We start from the raw sequence: 23565 nt of genomic DNA, 5'->3' as shown, positions 1-23565 counted from the left end.
TGCAATATTTGGCAACGGATAACATTGAGGGACGCAGAGCGAATGTTTGTAGTTGTATAATTGTATATCTGACTCCAAGACGGTTGCGTTTACAATTCGCTGCGTGTTCTTCTTTCGTTCGACGACCGGCGTAACAACGCCGTACGGCCTTGTTGGCCGCGCATTTTTGTCCGTGCTGAATAAATAAATCTCACTGGACGTTCCAATATTTTCTTCCCGTATCACCCCCGAGTCGCCCCATTTGGTATTTTCACCCGCTGTTCTCAAAATCGCCCACGAAAGGGCAATATCGCCCACGTTGGAAAACACTGTTTTAGATGGATGATGATAACTTTTCAAATGTAACTTGGGGGTGAAGACCTTCCTTTCAGTTATTATGGGGATATTTGGGCATCATTATAGTTCACATAGTGATTGTGCGAAAAAAATTGATATTTTTTCTTCAGTAAAATTTGATTATGATTATGCACACGGTTAGTGCTTCCATCCGATCTTTGAAGATAGCAGCTTGCGCATTTCCTCACAAGGGATTAGGGGTATGTACAGATATGCGCAGATATTTTCGGTTACATGCAGGGAGCAAAATAGGACAGTAGATGATCTCAACGAATTACCACAATAACATCATGCTAGATCAGCGGCGGCCAACCCTTACCCCGCGAGAACGTTTTGTGTGGGCCGCGAGGTAATTCCCGAAATTACAGTAATTGCATCAAAACAATTAATTACCCAGGTAAAATTGCAAGGCCTACCCAAATTTGATTAGACTGACATCGAAATTTCGGATGTTGAGGACCGACTGAAACATCAGTTCCGACGCATTGGCGTAGCAAGGGGCCAGCCACAGTTTTCGTAGATGTTCGTATATGACCAATTGACCATAATATAGAATATTTTAAGGCATATTTATTGGACTTGAAATGTTTCTTGGCATTTCGCGCAATTATTGCCACCCTATTCCTCGCTTTTAGTATTGGAGTCCCCTGAAAATTAAAAATACGCATAATTTACTGAATTGAGTCTAACTATACTCACAACTAGAGAACTTGTCTCCCAACATGCAAATTCATGTGTGTGCTCGCAGTAAGTAAGATCGTCACGGATGAAATCATTGTAGAAAATGGTAGACAAAGGTTCGCCGAAATCTTCGTTATTGATATTTCTTAGCGTCCAATAATCCTGTCCTTGCCCTATGATTACAGTACAGTGTCATAATGAGGCGACCAGCAATATATTTAAGAAATATTATTATTGATCGAATTCATTCATTAAATTTGATTTAAATTTCGTGCTTGGCCCGTTCACGACATCAACATATACGTTATTACTTTTAATGTGTATAGTAATACAGTATTGTTTTCAACGTTACCTAATTTGGTTCGCTTTATCGGACGATTACAAAAAGTCATCAACGGTCAAGTTTTCCACGCAGTGGTTCGTAAATCTCGTGTGGTCCTTTAGCTGAAAAGGTTGGCAACTCCCGTGCTAGATCTTTCAATGTTAACGGTATCATCTCAGGTTCCAGGCATTTTTTAAAGCTTCCTTACTTCTAGGCGCCGTTGGATTTGTTCTCGTAACAACACAAGCAACAATGAGACTCCAAATCCATTCAACAAGTTGAAAATCTTGATGCATTAAAGCTACGTTTGAAAATATTGGGCCACTATATAGTTTGAATTGATATTGATCACCCAATGGTTAATTACTAGGGATGGTGTGAACGTGTGCCAAGACAGACACACAATGTACAATGCTATATAGCAGTGGTTCTCAATCTTTTCGCCTCGCGGACCGGTAAAATTTCAAAATATGTCTGGCGGACCGGTGAACTGTCAAAATTGAAATGAAGCTAAAATGTACAGTATGCAACCGTTTTTCGCAATTATATGATGCTAGAGAGTGACATTTGGAGGGTTTTGATCACATTTAATTATATTCATGATGGCCTCCACGTGATTTTATGATAGTGAGTCTGCCGAGTCGAGGTAAACTTGCCTTGTTCAGATAAACGTGCTACCGACGAGAGTCGTTTACAGTCTTTCGCGCCGAAGGCCGTGGTTTTAAACGCCCACGCCAACTCCAATAATATTCTTCTCTTTGACAGTATCAAGAGAAGAAGCGTATCGGAGTCGAACCAAGCACCTTGTCGTGCTGCCTTGCTCATTGCCCACTGCCACCAGACGCAGGCTACTCTGGCAACTACGAATAAAATGCATGCCGCAAGAAAACACATGACAGCAGCTATACCGGCCATCCGCAAATCCGGACCGAAAAAGCACTTCGTAAGTCCAAATTTCGGAGTCCCATAAGTTAACCTAAACATCATTATGGGTGGATACGTCGTGGTGCGGTAATGGCTGACGCCGAAATGCCTATAAATTATTCGTATTTCTCGGAGAAGGACACCTAATAAGCAAGACATTTAGGGACACTAAATCGTGCAATGCCCGAAAAGAAATAGAAAAATGTTGGAAAAAGTTTCAAATAAAACGCTATGATTTATATTCATTTGCGAAATAATGGTGGGCCCTTTTCAAGCTCGGCCCCTCTCCAATTGGGCGGTTTGGGTTGCCCCAGTTACGGTCCTGCACAAAATAAACGAGTCGAAAATCGATGATCAAACTGCGCTGTTTAGCGATGAGTGAGCTCGTATCTGTTCTGTATTTGTCGCATGCATGTCGTCAAATGAAACGTCTTGAACTTTAAGTCAAATCGAACATGTTTCCAACCCTAATGGTACCTCACGAAGTTTTGAATCAGTTTAAAATTACATGCTTTATTCATTTTATCAAAGGACAAACCTTCAACATTGCATCTTGAAATTTAAGTATAAAATTGTAATAAACCTCGCGGACCGATAGGAATGTCGTCGCGGACCGGCACCGGTCCGCGGACCGGCGGTTGAGAACCACTGCTATATAAAATACACACAACGCGATGTAATGAACCATCTGAACAAAATGTTGTTAAGTATCTTCATCTTCTTTTTGTATAGCAATTTTCGATTAGTTTGTGCGAATGAAATTTATTTCACAAATAAAGTGCGAATGGAGCTAAAAAAGGTTGAAAAGCACTGCTTTAGTAGATGGATAATAGGGTGGAGTGAAAATGAATTTTTTTTCAAATCAAAAAAAGGCCTTCCTCAATCCTGACAAATGCCCTAAAACTTCAGGAAAAAGTGACTTCCGGGGATTACCCCCATTTTCCAGCCAGCAACCCCCCAATTTCTGTGCGTGGGGGGGGTAAAATGGCCCATCTCGGCAACCGCTGGTCGGAGAGTCATGATATATAGCTCAAAATCTGCGGAAACATCATGTTTCTATCTGTCTTAAGAGGAAAGTTTTCTCTATAGTGAACACAAAGCGATTTATAGCCAAAAAACAGTGAAATCGCCATTTTTCCAAATTTTGACGTTGCACAGTGCAGTTATTTACTCTTAATAAGCCATGTTTTGTTTTTACAGATTGTTACGCTACACCTAGATACTTAACAAAGTAGCCTATCGTAGGATTTATTGGATTTATGATCACAATTATGGTGGGAACTAGACGAAGTGGAGAACATATCAAGATTTGGCATGGTGGCGAAAAGTTTACTGGTTGTGAAAAGTTTCCACCTGGTTTACTGCCCACAAAACGGCAAGTGATAGAGAGAATGCTCCACTTTAAGAACTTTCGCACTCAAAAAACTGCGTCAGAAGTTGCGAAAGAAATCTATGACATATGGGTGTTTTGCAATGTTTATCCTTTGCACCAACGTTCCATAACCCGAAGGATTCAATCGCTGGTCATAGATTTTAGTAAACTCGACCGGTGGCCAAAAAACAAACGTACTAAATCGTACTTGGAAAAGCAAGCAATTTTTTATCCAATGTAGATGAATTGTATGACATCTTCTGTACAGATGAGGATCAACGAAAAGAGTTGGAAAAACAGCATAAGTTGCGAATGGCTGAGGAGGATTGGAAATTTTACAATGATCAAAAGGGGCCACGTGCTGAAAGATGTCTGGATAGTATCGTGCCTTTGGATTCATCCGACCAAATGTTTACACGCCAGTTAACATCACAACTGAACACCAGAACTTCCGCACCCGCAGCCCAAAGTGAAATGGAGGTCGATCTGTATGCTGGGCATGCCTCAGAGTTTGAATCAACAAGCACAGATTCTTCCACAATTCACAGTCACCTTTCCAATATTTCCAGCTCTTCATCCCAATCAACTGAATTCCCAACCCAGAACCGAAAAAAATGGCCGAATCTTGCCAGAATGTGTGAAAGATTTCAAATATCGGACCGAGCTGCAGCTGCAGTTGCTAACAGCGTTTTGGTAGATGTTGGATTGGTTACCGATCATGATAAAAAATTGGTGATTGACCGAAGCAAGTTACGAAGAGAACGTGACAGATGCAGAGAGGCACTACGGCAAGAAGAGCAACAAAACTTTAGTATGGTGGATGGTGTGTACTTTGATGGTCGTAAAGATGCCACACATATGGTTATGCACGGTCCAAACGAGAAGTACTACAGATCTCTTCAATTGGAAGAACACTATAGTGTAGTTGGTGAGCCAGGGAGTTATTACCTCACCCACCTTTCTCCTGAAGATGGAAAGGGCATAACCATAGCTCAGCATCTATTCAATGCAATAAAAGATACGGAATTGCAAGATAAACTGGCAGTTGTCGGTACAGAAGGTACTGCATCCATGACAGGAAAACATAATGGATGCATTAGAAGCCTGGAAGAGTTGCTGAATAAGCCACTTCAATGGATAGTATGTCTGCTTCATGCTAATGAATTGCCTTTGCGGCACGTGTTTGCAAGTCTCGACGGTGTTACAAGTGGCCCAGATACATTTGCCGGTCCAATTGGAAAAAAACTACATGGAAGTCTATCTTGTTGGCCAGTTACTCAATTCAAAAAGCTCTCGCCACCACTTTTGGCCTTTCCAAAGCTCCCACCCGAAGTTGTGAATGACTTAAGTACGGACCAGTTATATGCTTATAAAATGTGCTGGGCAATTATTCAAGGAAACGTTGATGATGATCTCGCTTATTTGGAGGTTGGACCAGTTGTGCATTCAAGATGGCTAACTTTGGGATGCAGAGTTTTACGGTATTATGTGACAGTTGATGAACCGTCTTTGAACCTGCAGATTCTGGCTCGTTTTTGCCTTGAAGTATATTTCCCGACTTGGTTTGAGATCAAGCTAAACAAACATATAACACATGGATCCAGAAACTTCTTCAACTTGATTCAACGGGTTTTGAATTTCTCTGACCAAAACGTTCGGAAAATTGCTTTGAATGTCGTGATAAGAAACGGTTATTTCGCACACCCCGAAAATATTATGATTGCAATGCTGGCAGATGATAATGCAGACATACGAAATCAGGGTGTGACCAAGGTGCTTGCGATGCGAAAACATGCCGCTGAACAAAATTCACTTATGTACATTGAAAGTCAGAACAGTTCCATCTGCGGTCCTATTCGTTTATTCCAAGTCCCTGAGTTGAACTTGGAAGCAAAGGCATACCACGAGTTGGTTAATATTGAAGCATATCAACAACTTCCTCCAGCGATTAAGCATTTGACTGATGCAGAGTTGGAAGAATGCCGCGAGAAGCCCCTGATTTTGCTTCATCCATGTCACAACCAAATAGTGGAACGACATGTGAAGCTGGTGACAGAAGCGTCAGCACAAGTCTCCGGATTTGAAAGACGAGATGGCCTCATTCGCCAAAAAATCAAATCCCGTAAACTAATGAAAAAATTTGAAACAAAAATGAATTTTTAATATGTCGTTAAATGTGAAATTGTGAATGTTTCGTTATGATGTTTGGAACCGATTTAAAAAAAAAAACTGTGTTGTGAATATATTTTTGTTATGGGCCCAATATTCGGTATTGTCAGATGTCAGTGTATTACTTTTCTTTTCAAAAAAACTGATGACGGATCAGAATTCATCAAAATAAATGCTGAATTTCAACAAAAATGTGCTGATATATTGTTTTTTGGTTATAACTCATTTTGTGTTCACAATAGAGAAAACTTTCCTCTTAAGACAGATAGAAACATGATGTTTCCGCAGATTTTGAGCTATATATCATGACTCTATGACCAGCGGTTGCCGAGATGGGCCATTTTACCCCCCCCCCCCCACGCACAGAAATTGGGGGGTTGCCGGCTGGAAAATTGGGGTAATCCCCTGAAGTCACTTTTTCCTGAAGTTTTAGGGCATTTGTCAGGATTGAGGAAGGCCTTTTTTGGATTTGAAAAAAAAAGTCATTTTCACTCCACCCTAATGGATAACACTGGGCAATATCTCAATGTAAATTAACCTTACACCCGCCCGATAATCTAGCCTTACACGCCAAACCGTAATGTTACAGTCACCTCTGGTGCATTAAATCTACATTTTCTCCTGTCCATTTAGTCCCGAGACAGTAATTTTACAGCCTACCTAGTAGGCCTATACCTGCAACCCTACATGTTGTCCTTGTAAATCAGACTACATGTCAGCTTGTAAATTCATGTACATCCGCTACCTATCCCAAAGTAACGCGATGCTAAAATACCGCAAAAGTTTCTTCGCGCTCTCAAAACGACATTGGGACAAGCTGCATTTTCATTCATAATTCACGATGAAAATGTATTGCTGCTGGAAGTCTAATTCCTCTTTAGGAGGCATGCAAGTAGCACGAGTGGTCCCAGGATGATTCATTTATTTGTTTCACCAGTCCGATATACGGTCCGGACCAGGATGAGCTCTAGGAGTTCCCATTCATCGAAGGAGTGCGTACCCCGCTTGGTTTTGGCGATTTTGCCTGATAGCTTAAAATAAGCTTCATAAGTATCAAAGGGGAGTTGTTACATAAGCTCGCCCCCTCACGATACGCTACGCTCTACGCTGCTACATGCTGTGTGTTAATAATTTCTCATTTTCTGACTCACAACTTAACGAAGTCGATGTCAGAAAATGAATGAAGGCTATCTATAATGTAAAAAATATAAACTCAAACAATTATTATTCATTAGTGTTTGGTGGACTCGCATGAGCCACGAGTAAGAGACTTTGAATTTGAATTAACTCGTTTTTTTTATCCTAAATGTCTAGAGTGGGCTCGCACTGGAGCCGGGATAAAAATGATATTACAACCAACAAGAAAAGTAATTTGCTAGCGTGATTACAATACTTCGTCGATTGGATACGATTATTGTAGCCATAAACATCGCCCCTAGACTGACGTGTTGCCGACTACGATTACGCAGTCTCAATACACTATAAAATCTGATAGCTACTGTTATCAAAATGATTGGTCTTTTCTTACAATACTTAGTTGATAGGGTGATCAGAGAGGTGTGCCGTTCCCGTTGTATGCGAGTAAAATTAGCGGCTTCGTCAAATCATGCATTGATCTTTCTGCCATGTATAAGTTGAGATTTGCAAGTCGCCATTATTGCGTCTTAAATGTAGACGCAGCATGTCACCATGACGCAAAGAACGTGTTTGAGCACCACATGCCAAATAAGGCTGCATGTATTATACCAAGCCACGATTTACTGTAAGTTAATTTGGTTTCATTTATGATAATCCTAAAGATATATTTTGTATCATATTCAATACATCCCTTTTTAGATAACATCCAACAAGCAATCATGACGTAGAGCTAGTAGTATATACTATATTAGTATACTACTATGATTAATGAGGCATGAAAGGATTTATTTGTTCGTATTTTGATATCATAGGTTTCTATGCGGTATCCACAGACGATTCGCAGTTGCAGTTCGAAAACTTATCAGTAATTAGGCAAATGCTATGGGCTGTTCATTCATATTATCACGAGTTTGCAATTGCACTGAAGCACGAAATTCACGGTCTGTTCATTATGAATGATAACAATTTACTAGTCTAGCGATTCCATCGTAACTACGAATATAAAGTAATGTTGACTGTGTTAGTGAGGATTGGTAACCAGCTATCGTCTCCACGTTCAGACATATGGCGATAATATGGTTCTTCAAGTCTTTGATTGCAGCTCTTGTTGATTGCACAATGCACATGCGCTTCACAATTTTGCTAGAGAGGTGCAACCTGATTAGGAATTGACGCGTTTCATCTCGTCTTGTCAACATGTGTATTGTTTTGTTTCTTTCCTTATGGCAGGGGCGGGCAACTTCTCCAGTTGGCGGGCCGGATATAGGAAAATTGAATACTTGACGGGCCGGATTGCTGAATCGAAACGTTATTCGCCCATTTATCCAGATATACAAGGAATAAATCGTATTTAATGAATGTATTTTAACGACAGCAATGTAACTTCAAAGCAATTTCTCGCGATAATGACGAAGACAATGTGAATTTGAGAACAGCATTGTCATACACTGTAAAAAATAAAGGTGTCCATAGACATGTTTACACCTGGTACCTCCTAATACATGTCCGTCATGTAAAACCATACGACAGGTTTAGTTCCACCTGTTGCCTAACATGTTTCTGCCCGTCATGTAATCTCGAAAACACGTCTGACCTGAGACTTCAATTGACCTTTCACCTTGGACCGACTGGCACAAAATCTGTAGCCAGGATATGAATTAAAACAAGCAATTCAGTGTTGGATCAAATGATGGTATATTGAGAACAAATGCATCAAAACAAGAAAAATTCTGAAATGGCGAGAGTTTCGGATAATACGTAATGAAATAAGAATTACTATAACGGCTAAAAATATTGACATGTCATGGCGCAATTAATTTACTACTAACAGCCACAGTGTAAGTCGAAGAGTACCGAACGTTAAGAAGTTTTGGAACTTATGCAATGAAAGAAGAGTTATATACAACAATGGCTAAAAATATTGGCCCGTCATCAATGAATTAATTTACTACAAAAAGTCACAGTGTGAGCCGCAGAGTGCCTAACATTAAGAAGTTTTGGAAGTTATGCAATGAATGAAGAATTATTACAACAACAGCTAAAAATATTGACCCGTCATCAATGAATTAATTTACTACAAAAAGCCACAGTGAAAGCCGCCTATAGTACGTAATGTTTTGGACATATGTAATGAAACCAGAATTATTCCAACAATGGCTAAAAATATATGCCCGTCATCAATGAATTAATTTACTACAAAAAGCCACAGTGTAAGCCGCAGAGTGCCTAACGTTAAGAAGTTTTGAAACTTATGCAATGAATGAAGAATTATTACAACAACGGCTAAAAATATTGGCCCGTCATCAATGAATTAATTTACTACAAAAAGCCACAGTGTAAGCCGCAGAGTGCCTAACGTTAAGAAGTTTTGGAACTTATGCAATGAATGAAGAATTATTACAACAACAGCTAAAAATATTGACCCGTCATCAATGAATTAATTTACTACAAAAAGCCACAGTGAAAGCCGCCTAGTACCTAATGTTTTGAAGTTTTGGATATATGTAATGAAACCAGAAGCCTACTATAACGGCTAAAAATATTGACATGTCATGGCGCAATTAATTTACTACTAACATCCACAGTGTAAGTCGAAGAGTACCGAACGTTAAGAAGTTTTGGAACTTATGCAATGAAAGAAGAGTTATATACAACAATGGCTAAAAATATTGGCCCGTCATCAATGAATTAATTTACTACAAAAAGTCACAGTGTGAGCCGAAGAGTGCCTAACATTAAGAAGTTTTGGAAGTTATGCAATGAATGAAGAATTATTACAACAACAGCTAAAAATATTGACCCGTCATCAATGAATTAATTCACTACAAAAAGCCACAGTGAAAGCCGCCTATAGTACGTAATGTTTTGGACATATGTAATGAAACCAGAATTATTCCAACAATGGCTAAAAATATATGCCCGTCATCAATGAATTAATTTACTACAAAAAGCCACAGTGTAAGCCGCAGAGTGCCTAACGTTAAGAAGTTTTGAAACTTATGCAATGAATGAAGAATTATTACAACAACGGCTAAAAACATTGGCCCGTCATCAATGAATTAATTTACTACAAGAAGCCACAGAGCAGGCCACAGAGTACCTAACGTTAAGAAGTTTTGGAACTTATGCAATGAAAGAAAAATTCTTACAACAACGGCTAAAAATATTGGCCCCTCATAAATTAATTAATTTACTACAAAAAGCCACAGTGTAAGCCGCAGAGAGCCTAACGTTAAGAAGTTTTGGAATTTATACAATGAAAGAAGAATTGTTACAACAACAGCTAAAAATATTGACCCGTCATCAATGAATTAATTTACTACAAAAAGCCACAGTGTAAGCCGCCTAGTACCTAATGTTTTGAAGTTTTGGACATATGTAATGAAACCAGAATTATAATAACGGCTAAAATCATTGACCCGTCCTCAATAAATTAATCAAATTAAATTACAATGAACAGCCACAGTCAGCCACACCTAACGTTAGAAAGTTTCGAAACGTATGTAATGAAACAAGAATTAATATACCGGCTTGAAACATTGACCGGTCCTCGATTAATTAAGTTATTACAAATTGTCACAGTGAAAGTCGCCGAGTACCTAATGCAATGACACAAGAATTATAACGGCTAAAAATATTGACCTGTCCTTGGTGAATTATTCAAATTAATTTACTACGAACAGCCAAAGTCTACCCAACGTTACAAAGTTTCGAGACAGCCGCAGTGTACTTAACGTTCGGAAGTTTCGAAGGAGAGTTCGTGACGACGGACCATGAATTAGAGGCTGATGGAGCGAACTTGATGTTGAACAGCCGGTATATTGCCAGTATTATGGCCATAGCATGATGGAAGCTTCTGACCCCTTTGATAACTTTGCCATAGAAGAGAACTTTCCATTCATTCAGGATCGTATTGTACTTGATCGTCGGATATAATTCTTTGGCTCCTGATAAATAAAAATGATATTAGCTTAGTACTATCGATGTGGTCTGAGATTAAGAATTGAGTTGAGTATGAGGTTACCATGCGTCCTCTTTCAATAGGATTTGTCCTCTTTCTTGACTTTTTTAAAAGTGTCCTCGGAGGACGCCCTTTTGTCCTCTTTTTTGAGATTTTGTCCTCTTTTTTGAAAATTTAGGTCACATTTAGAGCGAAATGCGAGTGATATGCCGTAAATTAGCACAGAAGTGACTCTATTGCGGGTATTTCGGAGTGAAAAACGGTGATTGGAGCTCTGAGCGAAAAGTTGACCTTTTTTAAAAATTTTCCAGTCAACCGGTCACAAAGTGGGCAAAATTCACCGATTTTTGAAAATTCTTCTCTGGTTTTGCAAGTCTCAAATTTCTGAAAAAGTGTCATCTTTTTAGATTTCCAAAATATGGTAAGCCTACCTAATAAGTCATTACCGCACGAGTCGGGGTCATGCAAAGAGGTAAGAAAACGATCGTACGTGATGGTGCTTTCAAGGATATCGAGCGAGCATAATGGTACCCAGAGTGGAATGATTTTAGCATCAGTCGTAACACTGCAACTTTCTAAGTGAAATAGGAGGGGCCAATATTGGTTTCACATCATCTTCTTTGATTGGACGCCATATACTAGTGACAATTTCACCATAGTGTCCTACAGTAGCATGGACACGGGAAAATCTCGTTACTCACTGATATTGGATTACATCATTCTTTCGATTTACAGTGACCTGTCGAGATACCAATTTTTATCAAATACAGTGTTAATACAGCAATACAGTGTTAATAGTGCCATAAATTGCCTTTTTTGTATGGTGTGAATGATGTAGCCTGATGGCAGTGAGCCATACGATTTGCTTGTGTCCACAACACAGTGACATAATGCTTACACATACACCAAACAACTTACTTTGTCAACAAACAGGAAGCTGCCATAGTTGTCATTGAAGAATTGAAGATCATTGGGATCCCGACCATCCACCCCAGTTTTTGACGACCTGAACGAGAAGTGTCAGAAATCAACTCAATGTATGTTTTGACGCGACTGCGACGTCGTAAAGTAAATCAGCGGCTTTGAAACCTTGCGCGGGCCCCTCTAATGTTGATAAAGATTTTCAGTCATCCGACAGGAGGTAACACGGTTGGGCAAGGGTGAAAACATGACATATATTACTACGCAGCAAATTCGATGACAATTATGTTACGACAACCAAGTGTGCAGTCATGTCCTGCAAGGAGTTGCAGGTCGCCTTTGTATACCTCTGGGCTCATATGACAAGGATTATTGTATACCTCTGGGCTCATTTGACAAGGATTATTCCAAGCTTGGACATATGAATATCAAGGTTGCGGCGAGGCTGCGTACATCGCGTTGTGCAAAGGTTTCACCGCTGACAATATTTCTGCGAGTACTAATAAATATTATAATCAATTTCTAGAATCGCCTTGCAGCCCGAGGGTTGGTCGGCCTTATATCTAAGGAAGAAATGTCTACGTCTGGAAGTATGTGCGATTAAAAAATTCAAGAAAACTAAAATCTGCCCAAAAAGAACAATGTATGTTAATTTAAAAAGTATCTTTAGGTCACCGACGAGTTTTATACATTTTGAAAACTGACTTCACTTTTTGCTAACCCATGGTAATAATTAGGGCCATTCAAAGCCATATTTTGTTCTATGCATCAGCAAGTCGTGAAATCAATTTCAACACAAAACCGTATCCCTTTGAGCTATATTAAAGCTATGAAGTCACATTTTCCTGATTAGGTCATAAAGCTCAAAATTTACATTAAGAAGCGATTGGACAAAAACGAGGTTTAACAAATAATGGAGCTGCAAATACAAGACATTTCACCAGCGCTTTATGCACCCCTGCAGAAGTGGCAACCACCATCAGCGCCTGTGGAGCTCTCACTTTCCTTACCAAAGTCATTTTACGTCCGAATCGTAACTTCAAAGACTTTAACATTTCACACTACTACTGTACTGCAACAGTGATTTAGAATAAAAAATGGACGTGTATAACTGTTGTTGCATAGGTTTTACTCTTTAGTTCCGTCAGTGCCGATATTTGCATGTAAAAATACACCATTTTCACATAAATTCATATTTTCCAAAAAATAAAGTCATATTATTGATTTTCTAAGGTCATATAAAAATGGCCCTAGTTATAATATATATGTCATTTGTTGTGTCATGAAAAATGATTGCGCATGCCACAAATGCCGAGGGATTGTGCCGTCAGTGACTTGATCATAACACTGCTTTATACCTACGGTACCCAATGCGCATCGATCAAGATCGGGTAAATCTCCAGCAGACTGTGTTGACATCCCATTCAGAATGGCCTCGCGACGCGATTCGAATGTTCTTTTCATCCTATCCAGAATCGTTTCCTTGTGAGGTATTCTCCACTTGCCTCTTATTGCGTTTTGATGTATCTCGATGCTGCGCTCTTCGTCTGTGGAGAGTATACATGTTGACTCTGTAGGACAAAATAGATCCTAATCAAAACATGACCGGTTATCGGTGCAAGGTGCTACTTCTTGCCAATGTTCCTTCTAAGCTGCTCGCATGCGCACAGACACGAGAAAAATTAGACGTAACATTGTCTGTTGGCGTTATCAGTATCATATCAAAATATTCATATTGAAGATATCTAGATCAAGAAAGCAAGATACTAAAATGCTCACATTGGATGTTGTGACTCGAGAATTCTTGCAGCGTTGACTAGATTTTTCCACAAGCTGCTGAGATTTCCGTTTGCCGTAGCGTCCATGCTTCTGCTATTCCAAGTTTAAGACGAGAACTTCTTTTTCATGGTGTCTTCTCCATTCCCTCAACTTGTTGCAGAGCTTGTCTTTCCATGATCCCTGCAATGTGGCATAGTTGAAGAAAGGTTTGGATTAAGTTTGGACAAACTTCTGAGATGCGTGTCACCAACATTGAAAAATTGCCGCCCCTGCTGTATGATATTACACATTGATAATAATCGTCAATAATTGGTGCATGCATTGCATACGTTGTAGGACTAGCCTATTGCATGAACGTGGTAAGGTGATGTCATTATCAGTGACTTGATCCCAACACTGCTTTATACCTGCCCAATGCGCATCGATCAACATCGGCTAAATCTCGAACAGACTTTGTGTTGATATCCCATTCAAAATGGCCTCATGACACGATTCAAATGTTCTTTTCATCCTAACCTGAATCTTTTCTTGTCACGTAGTCTTTTCGTCCACTTGACACTTATTGCTTTTTGCTGTACCTCGATGCTGCGCTCGTCTTCTGGAGAATATACCGATGCAGGTTGACTCTGTAATAAATATCTTCATTAAAGCCCAGCAAATTATCAGCTTGCCGGTAATAGCGAGTCAATTTATTGCAGAAAGAGCAAAAGTTTTTTTAGGCCTAACTATTTCGTAAGAACAGACAGTTCCGACCAGAAATGAAGATAAGCAGTAGCCTAAAATTCTAAGGTAATGGGGGAAAACAGGCAATTTACATATACGAGATCACAATTTCATCAAAATTAAGATTTTTAGGGTTAAAAATGTCAAAATTGACAGAATGTCAGATTTTATCGGTCAAAAACTTTTTAGATAAAAATAAAATCACCCTAGGAGAACATCACATATTCGTTGAAGAAGTTCATATCAACATATTCCAACATATTCTATTCGGGAAACAAAAAAGTACTAACCTATGGTAGATTAGTAATCTATATAGGCCAGGAATGGCCAACCATTTCGGCTGAAGAGCCACATGCAATTGACGAACGAGTTCGCGGTCCACTAGCCACCCCAAGCAGATAAAATTTTCGAAATTTATAAATAAACAAGGTCAATAATATTATTACTCGAGTATTGCGGGTCTATTGTATACCGCCCGCTAGACTCAGTTTGCAAGGACACGACTATTTGGCGTCTGGCCACATCGATATCGCCATTTCACCATTGACGATCTTTATGCGAGCGCAAACGCGAAAAGACTTTCTCCCGTAATTGCGAATACAGTTAGACTCAATCGGATAAAATAGGCGTTTTTTTCGTTTTCAGTAGGGGGAAGGCTACCAAGCAAGAAATCGTGCGAAAATTAAACACGCAAAGCGTGAAGAAAAATTTCGCTGCTATTTTACTTTATTGTAATGTACGACGACTTACTGAAAAAGTGACTGGACCCTGGATCTGCCAATGCGTCGGAACTGATATTTTAGTCATCAACATCCCAAGTGTCGCAGCAAGAATTGTAATTTTTTGTTGGCATTTCAAGTTCACAATCTGAGCAATTCATTTTTGATAATATAATAGGAAATTAGCTCACGGGTCACGCAAAACCCTCTCGCTGGCCATATTTGGCCCACGGGTTGGTCACCCCTGATATAGACAGGCCAATGCGATCATTTCAGAGCCGGAGCAGCAGCTAGAGCAGGAGCAGTTTAAATTTGCGGCTGCTCTAAAGCCCTGCATAACACGGCGTGATTTTGGCTAAAAATCTATATTCGTTTTTATTACAGATATCGAACAAGACAAGATAATTTTAGTACAGTATGATTACCATGATCATCGCTTTATGACGATAATTCTGTTGACATGCATAGAATAGAATTACTCACTTCCATCGTCAAACCAGTCATATTGTCCCATATCTTTGGCAGACAATTCATAGAAATCGCCGTTCAATTCAAGCGACTTGTCGTAATATTCCGTAGTGAATTTTCTGTCCTAGATGGTACTACGAACTGCACATCTCACAACATCATAAATCTCAGATAGGTGATCAACTGTGATCACCTTTCTAATATTACCATGGATGATCAGCATTTTCATATTTAATAGCACAAGAGTAATAAATCGCTAACCAGTCTGATGAATCTGAAAAATAAAACGTCATGTTCAAAATTACACAATTTTAATTACCGGTACTTTTCTCTATCGGCATATAGTTCACTATTAAACTTCGAAACATATTCTATGATGCAGTCTAATGTAGCGATCTCACCATCAATGTTCCCTCTAAGCTGCGCACATGCACAAATGCGCAGTGCTAACACGGTCTCTGCGCACAAAAAATCCGATATGATGACCTTTTTTTTAGTCTTTACGCACTGTTGTCCAAGGGTCTGCGCAGTGAGTTCGTGAGTGTGCGCAGACTCGTCAAAAATTAGAGGGAACATTGCTCACCATACTGTAACTTACCAATACAGTATACCGGTAAATTATGGAGTCTCTGGTAAAATATTTCACCAGGTTGTAAAACACAAAGGAAACCGGTTTCTGTCATAGCCTCACAGGAATAACAGTGTAAATATCGCCCAAAGCCTGACTTGAGGATACCACAAATGTGACAGTGCCCGTCAAAATCTTCATAGAAAAATATTTTACCATCTTGATCCTGATTGACAACATGAATTCTTTTTTGCCGTATTTGTCACATAATTTTACAGAGCAAACTTGTCCCTCCATATCTTGCATTCGACAAAATGCAACATATTGGCATGGTATACACATCCTCCTAATATATCAACTGGCTCAACTTTCTTAGGTTCATTATTTACATAGTTAAGCTAAGACATTCCCCAACATGATATACTGTAATCGACTGGTTACCGTATGCACTCTGAAGCTATATATGGTAAGTGCTAAACGATATGCTGCCTCCACACGCCACACGTTACCGTACTGCAGTTAAATGCAGCACACCAACTATGCACACCCCGTAGGCGCGCATATGAATCGGAAACACTTTCCCCGATGAAAACTGATGTGAAATGCATCCTCTACTAACTGGACAAATACGATCAATAACCGTCAGCCGGTAATAAACTCTACACTCAGTTTCGCCAACTTTGCTGGCCGCGTAGTGATCGCCGATGGAAGTGGCTTCCCGGCACTGAAAGTTTTTCAAACCAATCGTAACGCATACGGCAATCACGTGAGCAGTGAAGTAGAACTTCCGTTTTTTTAACCAATCACGTCGGATCGTGAAATAGTGTGAGTGGTGAACTGAAATTTTACCGTCGTTCTGCAACCAATCACGACGGAGACTGAAATCGAGGACCGTGAAGTAAAATTTCCTGTTTTCCAACCACGGATTCGGAAATCGTGTGAGCTGTGAACTGAAATTATACCTCAGTTTTTCAACCAATCAAGACCAATACTCAAATGTCTTTCTTTTTTATAGATAACTAACCTACGCATAGATTCGCACCACCCATCATCACCCTTGCTCGTCGTGAGGAATTGACTACTGAAGTGCTCAGCAATCTGAACGCAGCATGATCGGTTATCAATAGCTGAAGACCCGAACCCTCAAATTAAATAAAGTTGATCTTATTTGAAAGCTACCGTCACGCTGATTCTGAAAATAATACATTAAAATTTCATTAGGACAATGGAACTAACCCGAAATAGCCTAAAAATCTGAAAATCGGCATCGTGCAGCGATGCAGCACAATCACCATAACAACGGCCTTTGCGTTGTTGCGATCGTTCAGAACAATGCCGATTTGCAGACTTTTGGGGTGCATTTCGAGGGGGTTCCATTGCCCCGATAAGATTTTAATGTATATTTCGGAATCAATGCGACAGTAGCCTATAAATAAGCTCAACTTTTTTTAATTTGAGTGCTCGGATCGTCAGCGATAGGATTAGCAATTATGTTGCGTTCCAAATGGTGCAATAAAATCCGAATCTGGTCCCACTGTATCAACATTGCGCAGAATCCCTGTCCCTGACACTATTTCCGTGTCCGTCTGAAAATATACATTAAAATTTCAATAGGGCAATGGAATTACCCCGAAGTAGCCTTCAAAATCTGAAAATCAGCATTATTCCAAACAATCGCAGCGACGCAGCCCTATAACGCGTGGTTCGGAACAATGCCGAATTTCATACTTTTGGGTGTATTTCGAAGGCGTTCCATTGCCCTGATTAGATTTTAATGCATATTTTCGGAATCAGTGCGACAGTAGCTTTCAAATCAGAGCAACGTTATTCCAATCTGAAACGCAACATGTTTTTTACATAACATGTTACGTTTCAGTTTTGAACTTGATTAATTGGAAAACACGTCGCGTTTTCGGTTTTAAACTTGTTTATTTCAAAAACACGTCGGCGTTTTCCGTCGTTTAACGTGTTATTGGAAAAAACATGCAAAAAACACGTTAAATACACGGTTTATTTTTTACAGTGTATATGTGAACCAGAACAGAACAAGTCGTTTCATGACAGTCTTTCTCTTGTTGGAAAACTTGGATCCGTTCTTTGGAGCATAAAATGTGTCTATACTTTTAGATTAGGACTTCACTTTGACGGTAGAAACTCTCTGCGGACCGATCAAAATGCCGTCGCGGGCCGGATTCCGCCAGCGGTCCGTATGTTGCCCGTCCCTGCGGTAGATGCTGGACGTGATATGTTCATAAAATATGTGTTTCTTCATTTTGGTGTCATAAATGTTGCGATCACACCAAAAGTATCGTCGGAAGCGTTATGTGTTAATATTGCATTAGCGTCCACCTATCTTCGCTGAAATGGTTTTCGGCACTCCTCGTTCATATCAAAACGAAGACGCGGATTTTCGAGACACGACCACGTACTTCAAGAAATACAGCAGCAAAATTAGCTTTGAAATAATAAAAGTTCACCAATTTCTACATAAATAGTATGATGTTATCATCAAGAAAAATCATTATTTTGCTGTTTATCACAAGCCTACAGTTCATATTTGCACAAGACAGATGAAGGTTGCACCAAAATAGAGCTAAAATTGAATTAAAACTTGAGGGGCTCCGCGAGGGTCCGTGACGGTTAAAAGGGGTCCGCGAAGCCAAAAAGGTTGAGAACCACTGGTATAAGCCGAAACACAAATGGAAGTGTGGGGGTATGTTGAGACAAGTCTCCCAGAATTTGTTTGATTGGGACCGAGACCATTGTTTTTGGAGGTCTAAAAAGTGTTGTTACAGCCCTGCTAGAAACAAACACTCGGTACCCGCCCGTCTTATTCTCTTGGTCAATAGGTGTTTGCGCGGTAAAAATTACCTTTTTTAATCATCGGGCAGATTTCTCCTAGGGGGGGAATTTTGGCTCAAATTTCGGCCAAGGGAGGCACGAGACGAAAAAGGTTTGGAACCACTGTCTTACGCAATGACGAGCAAACCTAATACTTCTGACGTAATAATGAGCGGCGGCGTTTAAAAATCTGACATTTGTGCTGTCAATAAACCTGGTATAATATCTCCTTGTTCACGAATGTTTAGATTATGTCATAGTCATTGTGCGAATATAAAGTAATCGTTCATGCACAAAAAAATCGATTAGATATGTGAAGTAGTCGATTACGATTGCGATTACTTCGGTATTTTTTCGAATGTAATCGATTGCGATTACGATTACTTGAAAATGCTGTAATCGTCGTAATCGATTACGATTACTAATCGCGATTACCCCATGTCTGATAGGAATATCGCGCTCCCTTTTCATTTTAAATTTTAGAGAGGGGTGAAGCTAATTCGAACGACTCCGAAGTATACTTCGCTTTGATTTCTAGTCAAAGACAGATCAACGTAACGGTGGTATAGCAACGTACATCCCATATTCAGAAACGAACCTTTCGTGAAAACGAAAACTAACAGATATATATTGACAAGTATCAAGGACAAAGTGGCGATCCCAATGCGTTTCATTAAAACCGAACGATAAGTTGCCGGTGTCATGCGCAATAGTTTGATAAACACATCTCTCGGATACGGTTGGAACCGTCAAGTTCTTACGTATGATTCGATGGCGCAGAATTCTATTGTCTCGTCTGCTGGGAGGTTAGTAAATAGACTTGATATAATGTATGAGCACGAGAAAATGTTAGCAGGATTTGGTTAGAACTTCTTATGGTATCAGAGAATATGGAATACACATGAACGCAACTGCTTTACCCTAGATCATGTGGTTCCCAGTTGCGTCGTTTGCCTACTCTCTAGGGTCGCGGAGACGTAATACAAAATTAACTAAATATCAATGTCATTTGCAAGAATGCCAATTATGCGTAAGCTATTGGTAGGTTATTTCTGGAAATTTTAATTCATTTTTCTATATGGAAAAAAGGACCCCTGAGTGATCATATATCAGATCGGTCGCAACATCATTTGAAAGCGCCAATTACTATACATAAGGTTGATGTCTTGCTACCACTATGAATATTAAAACGAAGAGATTATAATAATTCTTCCAGGAAGATACACGCTCGGCATAGCTGAATACCTTATCGTAATTACTATTTCGCGTCACGCAGAATTCCACGTAGCAGTACATGACCACTTCGATTTTATATAGATAGAAATCGTTGTAAGATACCTATATACATTGCTATCGTATTGTCTGGCAAAGGTTGACGAGTCAATAATTGCATAATTGCTAATAGTACGCGCATAGTCGCAAGTGTTCCACATGCGCCGTGAGTAGGTCAGTGTGAAGGTGTTGACCATGTAGGGTCGTGTGATATTTTCAAGTAGTAATATGAGTCGCGGCATCAGAAAAGCAGAGAGTTCGGGCCATGGAACGACTGCAAAGGTTCAATGTATCTCTGTATGCAAACGAGGAGGGCGTGCTTCTTGGTAAACTGAGGTCTTTTGCACGATGACTGTTCCAAGTCTAACAATGCTTGTACCATGTACCGACTTTTCAATAGCGAGCTGAACGGATGAGGAATATTGTGCATATGTGCGGATTGAACCAGATCAGGGGTTGCCAAGCTTTTTGCTATTCACGGCCGCATTCCAAGGCCTGGATCGAAATGATCAATCTGGACCCCAAATACCAATTTTGAACTGCCAATGTCCATTTACGGTGATCTTCATATTCATTTATTTCTTTATATCGGCTTACTTTACGCACTGAAATCGCGAGGGGTCAAGTTATGAATCGATCCATGACGCGCGGGGCGCAAAACCTTTTTTCAGAGTACCGAATAAAATTCGTCATTAAAATTCGTAGTTTCGATTATCCCTATCGGCGCTTTCAATATTTTACGGCAAGCATCGCAACTCTTGACGAGATTTACAATGTCGTGATTAATGTAAGGCCATGCGATGTAACGTCGAGCCATCTGCTTCATTTTCGCGATAACCCATTGTCCTTTGTGCAACAATGATAAGGCTCGCGAGCGAAGTGACTGCGGAATAACTAACTACGCGCTGAAAACCATTAATATTGAGCATGACTATGTCTTCGTGCAGAGAAAGCGAATGTTTGCGAGTCGAAAACCATGAAAAATCATCAACGTGCGTCTTTGGATTCCAGTTACCATGAGTGACAGCTAGATAATTTTACTAGTTTCATGGTTTTGTCTTTCAGCGTCGCGTCGCGAATTTCATTGCGAGTCAACGGCAAGCCACCGAATGCCATATTGATAGCGTGAACGATCTCCGCGTTTTCACGAATTTCCAGTTCGTCAAACTCAGGGTCTGGACCCTTTGGTAGGCGAGATAAACCGTCGGCGTTTCCGTGCTGCTTGGTCGGTTTATAGCGAATGTCATATTGGTAAGCCATGAGCGTTAGTGCACATCCCTGTAAGCGTTGCGCTGTAATCACGGTAATTTTAACGTCCGGCGAGAAAATAGCTAAAAGCGGTTTTTAGTCCGTAACGAGCGTAACTTTCCTACCATACAGGAATTGACGAAATTTAGTGACTCCGTAAATGATTGACAGAGCTTCCTTCTCTATTTGAGAGTGGGATTTTTGCGAATTGGAAAGCGTTTTCGATGCGTGCGCGATCGGTCTCTCTTCGGCATTGTGTCTGATTGAGAGGACAGCGCCGATTCCGAATTGAGAAGCATCCGTTGACAAAATGAGATGCTTGTTCACATCATAATGAGCTAACTGCGTAGCGTCGATTACGTCGTGTTTCAGAATGCGAAAAGCTGCATCACAGTCGGTATTCCAAATGAATTCGCGTCTTTTTGAAAAAGACGGTACAAGGCCGCGGCTTTACTCGTGAAATTAGGAATAAACGCACGATTATAATTAACTTTGCCCAGGAATTCCTGTAGATGGCGAACATCCTGAGGTTCAGGCAACTGTTTGATTGTTTCAACGGGTTTGTTTGACGGGCTTTTGCCGTCCTTGTCAATTATGTGACCAAGATACTCGATACTACTTTTAAAAAATTCACATTTATCGAAGTTGACGGTGAAACCGTATTCGGCGAGGCGCTCAAAGAGTAGCGATAAGTTGCGAAAATGATCGCGTTCATCAGTGCCAGTAACGATTATGTCATCGACGAAACTAGCAACACCGGGTAGGCCGGTGATCATGGCATAGATACAGCGTTGAAAATTTGCGGGACTAGATGCGACTCCGAAACACATGCGTTGATAACGGAAAAGACGGAATTGCGTGTTGATGACACACAAATTCTTCGCATCATCATCACGGAAGAGTCCCGTGCTTGCAATCTGAGCATAGACCAGTTGGTCCCAACGTGGGCGATATCGCACCCCAGGGGGCGATTTATCGGTCTAGGGGGTCGGAAATATCGAAAGGGGCGATAGGGGGGCGGAAAGCGGACGAAAGGGGCGATAGGGGGCGAAAATAATGAAGGAGCGATAGGGGGCGATAGTGCGTTAAAATAGCTATATTGGAGTCAGGACCCTAACTGCTGCACCCCAAACCTCCAATTCTGGGCCGAACTCGAATCTGGCCTGAAATTATTTCGTGAATTAACATAAATTATAGAGTAATTTTTTAGAAATTCATTCAACTTTTCAAAAAATTTTCGCGCTGGTCGCGATATCATATTGTCATATATCTTGATTTGGGGATACCCTTCCACCAACAAAAATACGCATGATTTATGGGAACAGAGACTTCGGCGTCGGCTATTACTGCGCCACGACGCACCAGGACATATGGAGGTATAGGCGATGTAACATGCGACTCCAAGAAGTGTGCCAGGACGATCAGCAGCGCCTATGGACGATTAAACATATATGATTGGAGTGAAGTCAGAGTAATGGCCTTTTTTTTAGTCAAATCACGGAAATTTAGCTTTAAAAGCGTAATTTCGAGGTCAAGCCGAAAAGTTGACCTTTTTTCTTATTATTCCACTCGCCGGTGATCTCAGTTTGTATGCCCATTTTTCGGTTCCCAATATTTGGAGGGCGATGATCGGTGATGAGCTTAAAAAGTGGGCGATCAGTCGGAAAAGGTTGGGAACCACTGGTATAGACGCAGTAGTACAACTATGGCACGCAGATGAGTTTAATTTGCCTTGATTTGAAATCGCGTGCGTCAGACATGTTTTGTATAGAGCTGTGTTGGGTAGAATTGTGGTGTTGGGTAGAATTGTGTCCTTAAAATCGTAGCAAACAACTGTAATATTAAAAATGAATTCGTTTTTATTGGGAAGGCTCGGGTCGCGATGCCACAAAAAACCAGATTTTGGTGGAAGTTTAAAAGCTACTTTACCGGCATTGAACCGATATATGAATTCTCAAATTAGATTGAGATAAATAGCATAACACACAGCATAATGAGGTTCATATACCCGCGAGACAGAAGTTGGAGCAACGTATCATAAGGTAGCGAGCTCTAATGTGCCTATACTCTCCTTGGTCGTTTTGCACCTTATGTTCCAAGACATAAAGCAAAAGCCTCAACACA

At 40.3% G+C, this 23565-nt stretch overlaps 1 protein-coding gene across 6 annotated transcripts; it reads right to left on the bottom strand.

Moving 5' to 3' along the window:
• Window positions 1-10062: 10062 nt before the first annotated feature.
• On the bottom strand, window positions 10063-18111 carry LOC145444958 (uncharacterized). 6 transcript variants are annotated; one of them, XM_080323067.1, is made up of 4 exons: window positions 15528-18111; window positions 13182-14228; window positions 11821-11908; window positions 10063-10888 (listed from the first exon to the last, which is right to left on the bottom strand). In XM_080323067.1, exons 2-4 carry the CDS (start codon window positions 13285-13287, stop codon window positions 10840-10842), a joined length of 243 nt encoding a protein of 80 aa, XP_080179193.1. In that variant the 5' UTR covers window positions 13288-14228; window positions 15528-18111; the 3' UTR covers window positions 10063-10839. The 6 variants fall into 6 exon arrangements, 5 of the variants coding, with proteins under 5 accessions (XP_080179193.1, XP_080179185.1, XP_080179172.1 ...); XM_080323059.1 differs by lacking the exon at window positions 11821-11908 and having other exon boundaries at window positions 13182-13394; window positions 13603-14228; XM_080323046.1 differs by lacking the exon at window positions 11821-11908 and having other exon boundaries at window positions 13182-13782; window positions 14010-14228.
• Between the last annotated feature and the right edge of the window lie 5454 nt (window positions 18112-23565).

Source organism: Botryllus schlosseri, chromosome 1 (assembly GCF_051294905.1).
Source record: "Botryllus schlosseri isolate E-star chromosome 1, Bs_hap1, whole genome shotgun sequence".
In the NCBI taxonomy this organism is placed as follows: domain Eukaryota; kingdom Metazoa; phylum Chordata; class Ascidiacea; order Stolidobranchia; family Styelidae; genus Botryllus; species Botryllus schlosseri.
This window is presented reverse-complemented; position numbering and strand designations above follow the sequence as displayed.